We start from the raw sequence: 12,126 nt of genomic DNA, 5'->3' as shown, positions 1-12,126 counted from the left end.
CTGGCTCTGCCATTAAGGGGTTGTGTGACCTTGTGCAAGTGCCTTCCACTCTTCAAGCCACAGTTTCCTCATCTGTGCATCGAAAAAGTTAACTGGACAATCCCTACGGCTTTGACCTTCTTCTGTGGGTGTAGGAGGCATAATCATACCCCAAGCTGGGCTGTGAGTAACCCACCCTTTCCTGCCATCTACCCACACTGCTCTTCTGTACTGCTTAGGACAGGCAGAAAGAAAACGGACATTCATTCATTCCTGGATGCATCCATGCAATAAACAGATATTAGGTCTCTACTGAGTACCCTGTTCAGAAATGAAACATACAATATTCTACCCTCAAAGAATACAAAGTCTAATTGGGGATGGGGACCAATCATTATGATAAAATAGTATAATGGGGGGGGCACCTGGGTGGCTCAGTCAGTTGAGCATCTGACTCTTGATTTCAGCTCAGGTCATGATCCTAGTGTTGTGGAATTAAGCCCCAAATCAGGTTCTATGCGGAGCATGGAGCCTGTTAAGATTTTGTCTCTCTGGGGCGCCTGGGTGGCTCAGTTGGTTGAGCATCCAACTCTTGATTTCGGCTCAGGTCATGATCTCATGGTTGGTGAGTTTTCCCCCCACATCAGGTTCTGTGCTGACAGCGTGGAGCCTGCTTGGAATTCTCTCTGCCCCTTCCCTGCTGTCTCAAAATAAATAAATAAACAAACATTTTTTTAAAAAAGATTCTCTCTCTTCCTCCCTCTGCTCCTTCCCCCACCCCCCACTTCCCCACACTCTCTAAAATAATTTTTTTTAATCTTTAAAAAAAATAGAATAGGGGTGCCTGAGTGGCTCAGTCAGTTAAGTGTCTGACTCTGGATTTGGGCTCAGGTCATGATCTCCCTGTTTGTGGGTTCAAGCCCCCCATCAGGTTCTGTGCTGACAGCTCAGAGACTGCTTGGGATTACCTCTCTCTCTCTCTCTCTCTCTGCCTCCCCGTCCCCCCACTCACTGTCTCTCAAAAAGAATAAACATCAAAAAAGTAGTATAAAGGCTACGCATATTCAATCTGTGTGTGCACAGTCACTGTGGAATCCTACTGCTTGCCATGTGTTACATTAGAGTCTTTGACATATATATATTAACTGTTCCCCCATTTACCCACAAGAAACCAAGGTAGAGGGAGGGTACTGACTTATTCAAGGTCACCTGCTGGTACTCACAGAGCTAATCCTAGAATCCAGATCTTTCTCATTCCAAAGGCCATGCAGATGTTTGTGAGTAGGAAGTTAGTTTAAGGCAAAGCTTGGGATAATCTGGTCTTTGGGGATAGGGGACAAGCATACTGATCTGCTGGGATGGTCCTGCCCCTCATCTGAGGCAGGTTAGCCACTGCCTCCGCCCCCACATACACCCCCACTCCTGGTCCTGCCTCCATTTTCCTACTCTTCTCTTTCCAGGCAAGGTGAAGGTGGATGGTCGGCTGTCTGCCTCTTGCTTCAGAACTATCAGCCTGCACGATCCTCCAGCAGTCAGTGAGTCCTTCCTCCCTACCCAAACAGAGGAAGGGTGTGGTCCTGAAGAGCCCTCTCACTTGGTGGCTCACTCCAGGGTCTCTCACTCATGCTTTGTGGGAAGTCCTGCCTCACATCTAACTCCAACCCCTCATCTTACCTCAGCCCATTCCATTTAGTTCAGTCCTCACTGCAGACAGAGTGCAGAGTTCCTAACCCCTGCCCTTTCCCAACGCAAATGGGATCCTCACACTCTCCACTTAGTTGTTATAATCTTCCTCCTGTTCCCCACCCCTACTGCCTTCCCTTCTCCCCCTCAGGGGGCTTTGGAGGAGAGCTAGCCCAACTCCTTTTGGCCAACCCCAGAGCTCCCAAGATAAAAGCCCCCCAACAACTCCCCTTCTCCATTCACACACATAACCCTTCCTTGGAAGCTTGGGGGAAAGAGGGGTGAAGGGAGGGGGTGTGGAAGGAGCCAGCTGACCAGCTGGTCACCATGGCAACTGGGCCTGTTTTCTGAAGATGAGCTTGACTGGGGTGGGTGGAGGCTGGGAGTGGGGCACTACAAAGGGAACCAGAAAAAAACGGCAGAAAGAGGACTGGAGGGGCTGAGGAAGCAAAGTCAGGGCCCTGACCACGTTGAGGCCTGAGTCAGAGTCCTCATGTCATCTTTCCAAATGAAACTGTATGGTCCCTGTCCCCTTTCCTGAAGTGTCCCCCTAAGGGCTTCCTGTCAAAGTGCAGGCTAGGTGCTGAAAGCAGTGTGTGACTCAATGCTGCCCCCACGTGGCTAGAAAAGGGGCAGCTACACACCTGTTCTGGTTCAGAGCGAGACCCGGGACTGAATTGGGATAGGTTTTTCCTTAAATTCAGCCTCCGTATGAATGAAAGGAGCAGTCACTGCATCTGCCTGAGTTCCTGTGTCCTTGCCGAAGGTTCAGATGCCCCAATTCCTTAGACCTTCATAATAAAAGAAACAAAGTTTCACTGAAAAATTTTTTCAAAGTTTTGGATTAGGGGCAGGAGAACCGTGCTCTGCCTTTTCTGGCTGATTTTTGGCAAGTCAACTCACCCCTCTGGGTTTCAGCTTCCCAACTTTAAGATGGGGATGTGATCGTGCCAGATTTTGAGCCCAAGTCGTCTGGGTCTGGAGTTTATGACTGTATTTTTTGCTCCAGCCTTTGAGGAGGAGAGAGGAACATGTCAGGGGAGGAAGTTGAGAACATCTGAAATCACGCTGACCTCAAGGGAAGGAGATGCCTCAATTTCCTTGGGCTTTCCCCTCATGGCGTCTCACTGCCTCATGCTCAACACACCCTCTCCACTCTGGTCCTCCATGGGGAGGAAGAGCAGTGGGTCATCTCTTCCTGTCTGTCCATCCACTATCTTCTCTTTACTCACTGCCCCCCTTCCAAGCACACACACTAGGTACTTCTCTTCTCCCCAGCCCTCTTCCCTTCCCGTTTCCAGGTCAGATGAAACCCTCCCTTCCCCTCACCCCACTGTGTAGTTGACCCCACTCCATGGCCCCACAGCACCCTGTGCTCACTCCTGTCTTAGCACAATCAGTCTGTATTGTAATTGTCAGGGATATTTGTGAAGGCTAGGGCCATGGGACATTTTGGGGTGAGGTGGGGTTAGTGGTGGTTGGTTATTACTGTTACTATTGATACTTGCTTTTGCTTCCAGCAGAAAAACCAATGTCAGAGGCGCCTGGATGGCTCAGTCAGTTAAGCATCTGACTCTTGATTTCAGCTCAGGGCATGATCATTCTCTAAATAAATAAATAAATAAATAAGCTTTAAAAATAAATTAAAAAAAAAAAAGAAATACCAGTGTCAGGCATATAGGAGAAGCCCCATACATGTCTGTCAGATAGATGGTTAAGATGCTGTTGCACAGAGGAGGGCAGTAGGAGAGCTGGCTAGTAGCTGTCTACACTCACTCCAGCTTCCTTCCACCAATGCTAGAGATGGAATAGGGAGATGTTCCCTTGGGGATGATCTAAAGTCACTGCTGCCCTAGGTTTTGGCACTTGGGGTAGGGGATGAATCATGGGGCACTAGTTTGGGGCTCACTGTGTGGGTGGAGTATGCCTGCAACCTCCCTAGGCCCTTTAGACCCAGGGAAAGCAGGGACAGGGAAGGAGGAAAGATGTGCTGGCATTAGGGCTGTGGCTGTGGTGGGGACCTCAGCAGAGCATGGCCCAGCATGTCTGGGGCCTCCCCATCCTGGCCCCACCAGGAGGAACTAAACTTCCCTGCCTGCTGGGGGTAACCAGATGTTGTAACTACCCGGAGCCAGTGTTTCATCCCTGTGAAGAATGACCACTCTGCTTTTTTAGACAACAAACAAAAAATATGACCACTCTGCCTTTTTTTTTTTTTTTTTTTTTTTTTAGACAAGGGCCTGCCTGGGAAAACCTACTTTCAAAAAAGAACAAAAATTAAAAATCCGTCCTCATGCCCAATTCTATGTGATCTGGAAGTTTGACACAGGAGACCCTCTATCCAGGACCCAAAGGGAAAACTGCTTCTTTACAGACAATGGGTATCTTATCTTTCCCTACCCAAACTCCTGGGCACTGATAGATGAGAAAAACAGAGAAATTGAGAGAAATGGGCAGGAGATAGGAAGCAATGGCTCCCCGTCCCATCACCTACGTGCTTTCCCTGCAAGACGCTCAGCTCAGCCTGTGCAGACAGTTAATAAATATTCCTTTAAAAACAAACGAATGAGTGAATGAATGGAAAAAATGAATGAAGAAATGGAAGAAGGGAAGGAAGCAAAGAAAATGCATGGAATTAATGAATGAAAAAAAGAAGGACGGGGGAAAATGTGAATGGATGGAAGGATGGGTGAATGAATGAATGAATGAATGAATGAATGGGTGAATTAACGCACGAGTGACTCAGGACCGGGTAACCCCTGACTCGGAGCCAACGCAGAAGGCGGGGTAAGGGGGATTCCGGAGGGCGGGGCCTCGGTCCGGAAGCGTCTGTCGGGGGCGGGGCAGGAGGGGCGGGGCGAGAGAGCGCGGCCGACTGGGCAGTCCAGCTGCTCGGAGTAGCCTCTGCCTTGGAACCCGCCAGCGCTCCGAGCCTCGCCCGCGCTTCTCGCCGACCCCTCGGGCCCCCGCAGCCCGGGAAGAACGCCACTCCGGGCCGGGCGCCAGCTCCGCAAGGCGGACCTGCAACCCGGAAAGGCGGCGCGGCGGAGCCCGGAGCCGGATCCTGCTCGGACCTGGCCCCCGTGGGCCGGCACCGCGGGCATGTCGGAGGCGCGCAAGGGGCCGGACGAGACGGATGAGAGCCAGTACGACTCGGGCATCGAGTCTCTGCGTTCTCTGCGCTCCCTGCCCGAGCCCACCCCGGCCCCGGCCTCCGGACCTTCGGACAGTGGCGGCCCCCAGCCTTGGACCCATCCTCCGGGAACAGCCAAGGAGCCACAGGAGAAGGAAGATACAGATGGGGAGCGAGCTGACTCCACCTATGGCTCCTCGTCGCTCACGGAGCCACTGCCCTTGTTGGGAGGCACGGAGACCGAGGACCCAGCCCCACGCTCTCCGCTCCCCGCAGCGGGAGCGCTGAGCCCTCAGCAGCTGGAAGCACTCACTTACATCTCGGAGGATGGAGACACGTGAGTCTGGGGTCTAAGCTGAGACAGGGACCCCTTCCAATCGATGCCAACTCTGGGCCTGCCAGGAGCCTCAACAGGCCGGGAACCCACTCTGTGAGGATCCCTCAAGACACCCGCGCTGGAAGGGGCCGTCCCCACTCTTCCAAACTCCAGACTTCACTCTTAGCCCACTTTTTAGCTCTGGAGGGGCCCAGACCAGAGGCCCCAGCATCATTACCAGACACCTGGAACCCAGCTAGCAGCTTGGAAAGCTACCAATAACCCACCCCTTGGAAGAGAAAATTCCCCTGACCAGTCCAGATTTTTAGGGTTTTTTTTTCCTTGCTGGGGAAGAGGGTAGGTATCCTTGTTTGCTCAATATCTGGGATTCCCAGCCCCTGACCTCAGAATGCCCCGTCTCGGGGAACAAAAGATGCCAGTTACAGGTTGCCAGGAGGGGTCAGGAAGCTAAGGATGGAGGTGCTGGCAGGGTGCAGAGCTGAGGCTAGCCCTGAGGAAGAGGGGGTGAGCCAGGCTGGAGCACTCTTGCCCCATCAGACAGACAGGCGGCTGGCTGCCCAGCTTACTTCCTTCTCTGCTGTGAAAGGGGAAGTGAGGGCTGGAGTCAGCTTTACCGGCACCCTCTACCTCCTGAGCCCTCCAAGTCCCCCTCACTGTCCTGTCTGACCCCTTTACTTTACCCTTCCTGCCCCAGGCCCAGGTGGAGCTTGGTGGGGACTGGGCTGGGGGGGGGGGGGGCAGGCAGTTGAAGTAAGAAGTAGTTTGGGTGGGAGGGACTGGCCAGTTGAGGATTTGTCCCTTAGGAAGAAGAAACACTGTCAAGAGAGGGGGTGGCTGGGATTTGTGGATGAGGAACAGAGTGGAGTGGGCTGGGGTCCCAGACTGGGGATGCTGGAATGAATGGGGGTGGGGAGGGTAGAGGAGACAGCAGGTATCTGTCTTGACTTGCTTTTTGGAGGAGATGGGAGGGTCCTAATCCTGGGTGGCCTTTGACAAAGACAGCGTTTGGACCCAGGGAGTGGGAGAGGAATGACCTCAGGCCTTTTTGTATCCCGCCCAGATCACCAACCCTCAGGCCCAGAACCAAGAATTTGGGGGTTCCATGTGGAATACCTCTGGCTGACCTTTGACCTAGGGAGTGGTGACTTCTGGCACTGCCGTCCTTTGTCAGCCTCTCAGCAGAAACCTTTACCCGGCTCTAGTTAAAGACAGGTGTCTAGACTGTGGGGTTAGGGGCGGTGGAGAAGCGGTGTCAGGACTCCCCAGGAGGTCCTTAGAGAGGAGGGGGCACTGTCTTCCCTCAGAGGTGTCTGGCTTATAGGACTTATGGAAGTGGGGAGAGGAAGTGGGAGGAGGGGAGACAGGGAGAGAGGGAGGTGGCTGCAGGAATGTGACCTAGAGAACAGGCCCTGGCCGAGGGGATTTCCAGAGCGGTTCCTCCCTCCCTCCCTCAGTCACTCTCTCCTGGGCCTCTCCTGCCACCCGCCACTGAGCCTGCCCCCCTTCTGCCTGAGCAGCCCCCTCCTCAGCCCGGACAGGCCTTTACCCAAACTACCCCCCCAAGGCACTTCATGCCCCAAGGCAGCTGTCACCCTAGACCTTCCAGCTCTGGCTTTCGTTTTCCCCACCTGATGTGGGGAAACCCCAGGACTGGAACTTCCCCTCCCAACTGCCCCCTCCCACCTGAGCAAGAGAGTAAGGCTCTTTGGCCCCCAACAAACACACACTTTCTGCACTGCACAGACCTCCCCTTGGAAGTGTCCTCGGAGTGGAGGGCCTCTGGTCAGGCCCCACCCAGTCTGTGCTGTCTGAAGAGTGACCCTCTTGATCCCCCTGTGAAAGGGCAGCAGGACAGGATGCCGCGCTGTCTCCTCTTCCACGAGCTTCTGTGTTCTCTCCGTTGGAATGTGTACCACTGAGTTGCCCCGAGTGGGGGTGACCCCGCTCCTGCCCTCTCAGTCCTCCCTGTTGGGGTTGGCAGACGTGGGGAGCTCAGCCCCGGAAACCACCTCTGTGCTACCCCGGCAGCTTTCAGTTTGGCTTTGAGCTGCAGCCGGCCCGGTGGGGCCCTGGGGCCAGAGGGGAGTGGGGTGTGGGCAGGCTGAACAGGAAGGACCTTCTCCCATCAGCACCCTGCCCACGCTCCCACTCAGCCAAGGCCCCCCCCTGAAGGCCAGAGATGGGAACTTGGAACTCCCACCCGCCAGATCCTGGCTTCCCTCACCAACCCTCACTTCCTGGCCCAAACTCTCACTTCCTACACCGACCCTATGTGTGTCTTCTTAGAGATTGATGTGTTCTTCCTTCTAACCCCAGGACCCTAGCTCACTGTCTCTGGCCTGAGCCCTAACACTTAAACCCTGTTCCTGGTCTCCCTCTCCCAGGCTGGTCCACTTGGCGGTGATTCACGAGGCCCCAGCCGTGCTGCTCTGTTGCCTGGCTTTGCTGCCTCAGGAGGTCCTGGACATTCAGAACAACCTTTACCAGGTGGGTGGGGGGAGAGGCTGGGCTATGCCCAGATACCTATATCTGCCCTGACAGCCATTCCCAGCAGCCACACGAGGGTACTTGGGCTGCGCACTCAGGAAACCATATCCCAGACCCTGGGACAGAAGCTGATGCTACACGCAAGTAAGACACGCCTCTGCCCACAAGGTGCTGGAGCCTGGGCTAGGGGACTCCTGTCAACCCCTGATTTCATAGCATGGTGACCAGAGTTGTGACCCCAGCTGCTGTGGGACCCAGCGTCTGTGGGGAGCATTAATACAGGAGGCAGCATCTGCATGGAGCCTTAAAAGAGGAGTATGCCAGGTTGAGACTGCCTGCCTGGTGCCTCTGTCTTTCCTCCCTCCAGCCCGTCCTTGTCACTTGGCCCCCAAGGATAACAGAGGTCTTCCCTGCCCCCAACTGTCCTTTCTCCAGGGGCTGAGGGGACCTCTAAGAAGAGCAGGGGCCCACTTTCCTCACCCTGCCTCCAGAACTGGGGTGGTGGGCAGGGACAGAGGGAAGGGTTTGGTAGCGTTTCCTTGGAAGACCAGGGCCATAGCCTTTATAAGCTGCCCTCAAAAAAGGTGCTGGCAGCTGGTAATTCCTGTGTCCACCCTAGCACGTCCCCAGAGGTGGGAGCATGCTACAACAGCCCTGGACCCTTTGTGCCTACAGACAGCACTCCATCTGGCTGTACATCTGGACCAGCCGGGTGCAGTTCGGGCCCTGGTGCTGAAGGGGGCCAGTCGGGTGCTACAGGATAGACACGGTGACACGGCCCTGCATGTGGCCTGCCAGCGCCAGCACTTGGCCTGTGCCCGCTGCCTGCTGGAGGGGCGGCCAGAGCCAGGCCGAGGACCACCTCACTCCCTGGACCTCCAGCTGCAAAACTGGCAAGGTATGGGCAGCCTCAGGGCCTGTGGGATGAGGAGGGGACAAGAGATGGACCCCACTGTCAGGAAAAGGAGGTTCATAGCTTGTCTGTCAATGCACCTCCAGTTTTAAGTCAACAGGTACTCAGTACCTTTTTGCTGAAGGAACGAATGAACGAATGAATGAATGAACTTGATTTAGAATTTAATGAGAGCCTACTGTGAGCTAAACAGAGAGCTAAACCTTGCCCTCAAGATATTTAGTTTACCAGAGATTAGACGAACTCGTTAATTCATGCAACAAAAATGTACCGGGGGCCTTCTGTGTGCCAGACATTATTCCAGGAGCTGGAGAGCGATTGAGGCAGACACTAAATATAAGAAGTGAGTTCTCTAGTAGGTTACCAAGCTGTAAGTGCTGTGGGAAAAGTAGAGCAGAGTGAGAACTAGAATGTGAGGGATGGGGCGGGTGTGATTTTTAAAGAGAGTGACCAGGGAAACCCTCAAGGAGCAGCAGCATTTGAGCAGAGACTTGAAGGAGGTGAGGGATGTCACTTTGAATCAAGTTCTGTAGGCGGGGGTGGGGGTGGGGGGTGGGGGTGGTTCCACGCCAGAAAGCGGGTAGCAAGAAGGCTAGGGAAGCACAGGGCAGGACATGGCCCTCGGGGTGGGTGGGGGTGAGGGGTGGCTGGGGCCTGAGGATCCTGGAGAGCTCTGAAGAAGGTGGCTTTTGGATGGGGCTTCAAGGCAGGTAGAGTTAGAGGTGGGGGGGGGGCGGGGAGAGGGGGAAGGGGGAGGGGAATGTATGTTGGGGGACGGTGCACTTATGTGGGGTGTCACTCAGCAACCTGACCCCTGAAGCATGAAAGTTTCAATAACATGACTCTGAAAAGGTGGAAACTTTGAGTTCCTTTCCCCTCAGACTTTTGAGGGGGTTTTTGGGTTTGTGTTTTAACACTCCTGTGATCAGAGGCATTGAGTGGGCAGTGAGTCCCTTGGGGCTGAGGGGTAGGGAGGTCCCTGAAGAGAGGGAGGGAGAGAGTTGGTGGATGCTGATTAGCAGCCCCCACCCTCACCCCCATCCCAGGTCTGGCCTGCCTCCACATCGCCACCCTGCAGAGGAACCGGCCACTCATGGAACTGCTGCTGCAGAACGGAGCTGACATTGACACACAGGTGAGAGGGCCAATCAGGGCCCAGCCCAGGGCCTGCCCCACCGCCTGATCCAGCCCCAAGTCCCCTGCCTAGCAGTCAGCAGTGGTGGCACTCGCCTCCTTATCCAGGGCCCAGGCCCAGCACGATTCTTATCCAGGGCCCAGGCCCAGCACGATTCTTCTCCAGGGCCTTGGCTGACATCCTTCTTCTCCTCCAGGAGGGCACCAGTGGGAAAACAGCCCTGCACCTGGCTGTGGAGACCCAGGAGCGGGGTCTGGTGCAGTTCCTGCTCCAGGCTGGCGCACGGGTAGATGCCCGCATGCTCAACGGGTGCACACCCCTGCACCTTGCGGCAGGTCGGGGCCTCAGCAGCATCTCATCCACTCTGTGCGAGGCAGGTGCCGACTCCCTGCTGCGGAACGTGGAAGACGAGACTCCCCAGGACCTGGCTGAGGACGTAAGAGGCATAGGCTCAGCTCTGCTCTCCAGGACCTCCCGCACCTAGAGCAGAGACAGGCACCATAATGGCTGAAAGGGCCAAAGAGTCAGGATCCCTGGGTGTAATCCACGACTCTGCCACTCACCAACTGTGGGACCTTGGGCAAGCCTCTGCCCCTCTGTTTTTTTAGTTGGTCAAGCCCAGGGAGCCCAAACTTGGACTCTAACAGGAGCCCTGCAGCTACAGTGGATCGGTGAGACAGGATAGGTGTAAGGCAAGGTGATGGGGCCTGTGAGAGACCAGAGTCAATGCCCAAGGGTCACTCTACTCAGCTTCAGCAGATAGTTGCAGAGGAAGAATGTGGACCCAGTGTTGCCAGGTCTTAGAATTTTTTGAAGAAAGATGGAACCTAGATTTCCTGTAGTGTCTTTCCCATTTTAAAATGTTCAAAGTAAAAAATACTCTGGGGCTCCTGGCTGGCTCAGTCAGGAGAGCATACAACTCTTGATCTCAGGGTTGTGGGTTCAAGCCCCACACTGGGCCTACAGCTTACTTAAAAAAATATTCAAAATGTTTTCTAAGTACCCCCCGCGCCCCTGCCCCCCCCCCCCGCCGCCAAAAAATAAAAAAAAAAAAAACACAAAACCAGACACATGGGCTAGATCACCTCCAGGGTGGGAGCTCTGATATTCTGATATCTTAGAGAGTCAGGGCTTGCCTAAGGCTTCAGGGCTCTGCCTAGCCCAGAGGGGCTGCTGTGTTGGGGATTAGTGGGAAGATTTGTTCCTCAATGTCCTTGAGTTGTCATTTGGTGGAGGAGAAATGGTCCAATCTGTCTTCCCAGCTCCCTTCCTCCACTGCCGCTTTTTCCCCATGGGCCCTGATTTTGCTTCTCTCTATTCTCTTTCTCAGCCCTTGGCTCTTTTGCCCTTTGATGACCTGAAGATCTCTGGGAAGCCACTGCTGTGTGCCGATTGAAGCCAGGGCAGAGTCTGGGGCCCCGGAGACTCCCACCTCTTCACATCCGGAAGCCGGAGCTACAGCTGCTGAAGTCTGGGCCCTGACAATGTGCCCTTCTGGTGTCCTGGGGACTGCTGAGGCCACAGCCTGGGGCCAGTACGGTCCTGAGCGGAGAGGAGGGATCACAAGTGAGAGAAGGCAAGTCTGGAAGGAAGACTTTCCCAGGTGGATGGAGATTCTTGAAGACTCCCAAAGCCCCAGGTATCCTGGGCAAAGCCTGATTTCCTCTAGAAGACGTCAAGGGCTCTTGTTTCTACCCACGTTGGGTCAGCCTGAAACTGCCAATCAGTAGGAAGACATGGACTCTCCTGAGTGAGGAGAGAAACTGAAATCAGCAAGCAGGACCCTGAGGGGTTCCATCTCACTGCTGTTGAGGACTCTTAAAAACACTGTTGTTTAAAGACTTCACACAGAAGGCCCTGAACTGACCCTCTGGGGAAGGGGAAGTTTCAATAACATGACACTAAAACAGCAGAGACCTTTATAAAGATCCCCCCCTACAGTTGTTTTGCTCACGTGCATGTCTGCGTGCATTGGGGATTTTTAGATAGGCCTGCCTTGTGACCTTATGGTAGAGACAGAGAGAAGGAAATTGCCACTTGAGCAGGGTAGGACTCTGCTAGGTAGGGAGTGCGTGTTGGGGGGGGGGGGGTACCATCCTCAGGCCTCTCTGTCCAGCACAAACCCTTGCCCTGAATGAGAAGACCCCCCCCCCCCCCCCCCGCCGGGTGGGAGGCATCACCACTGCCCTGGAGGTGGCCATCTGGAGGAGCCTGGAGAGAAAGGCCAGCCTGTAGAGGGAGGTGGCTTTGTGTGTTTTTCCTTTCATTGCACACACGTTTGAAGTCCCTGTGAGGTGAGTATGGCCAATATGGATACAGGGGGATAAACCAACGACACAATCTCTGGCCACTTGGATCTTACGGTCTAGTGAGTGAGACAGCCATTAAAATCACAAACGCCCAAATAAATATGTAATTACAAGCTGCAGTGGATTCTGTGAGGGGGAAAAAAAGAGTGG

At 54.4% G+C, this 12,126-nt stretch overlaps 1 protein-coding gene across 1 annotated transcript; it reads left to right on the top strand.

Moving 5' to 3' along the window:
- The first annotated feature begins 4,509 nt into the window (after positions 1–4,509).
- On the top strand, positions 4,510–12,089 carry NFKBIE (NFKB inhibitor epsilon). The gene is made up of 6 exons (XM_058734117.1): positions 4,510–5,132; positions 7,517–7,619; positions 8,295–8,517; positions 9,579–9,667; positions 9,864–10,103; positions 10,998–12,089. Exons 1-6 carry the CDS (start codon positions 4,765–4,767, stop codon positions 11,061–11,063), a joined length of 1,089 nt encoding a protein of 362 aa, XP_058590100.1. The 5' UTR covers positions 4,510–4,764; the 3' UTR covers positions 11,064–12,089.
- Positions 12,090–12,126: the final 37 nt, after the last annotated feature.

The sequence above is a fragment of the Neofelis nebulosa genome, chromosome 6 (genome assembly GCF_028018385.1).
Source record: "Neofelis nebulosa isolate mNeoNeb1 chromosome 6, mNeoNeb1.pri, whole genome shotgun sequence".
Taxonomy (NCBI): domain Eukaryota; kingdom Metazoa; phylum Chordata; class Mammalia; order Carnivora; family Felidae; genus Neofelis; species Neofelis nebulosa.
This window is presented reverse-complemented; position numbering and strand designations above follow the sequence as displayed.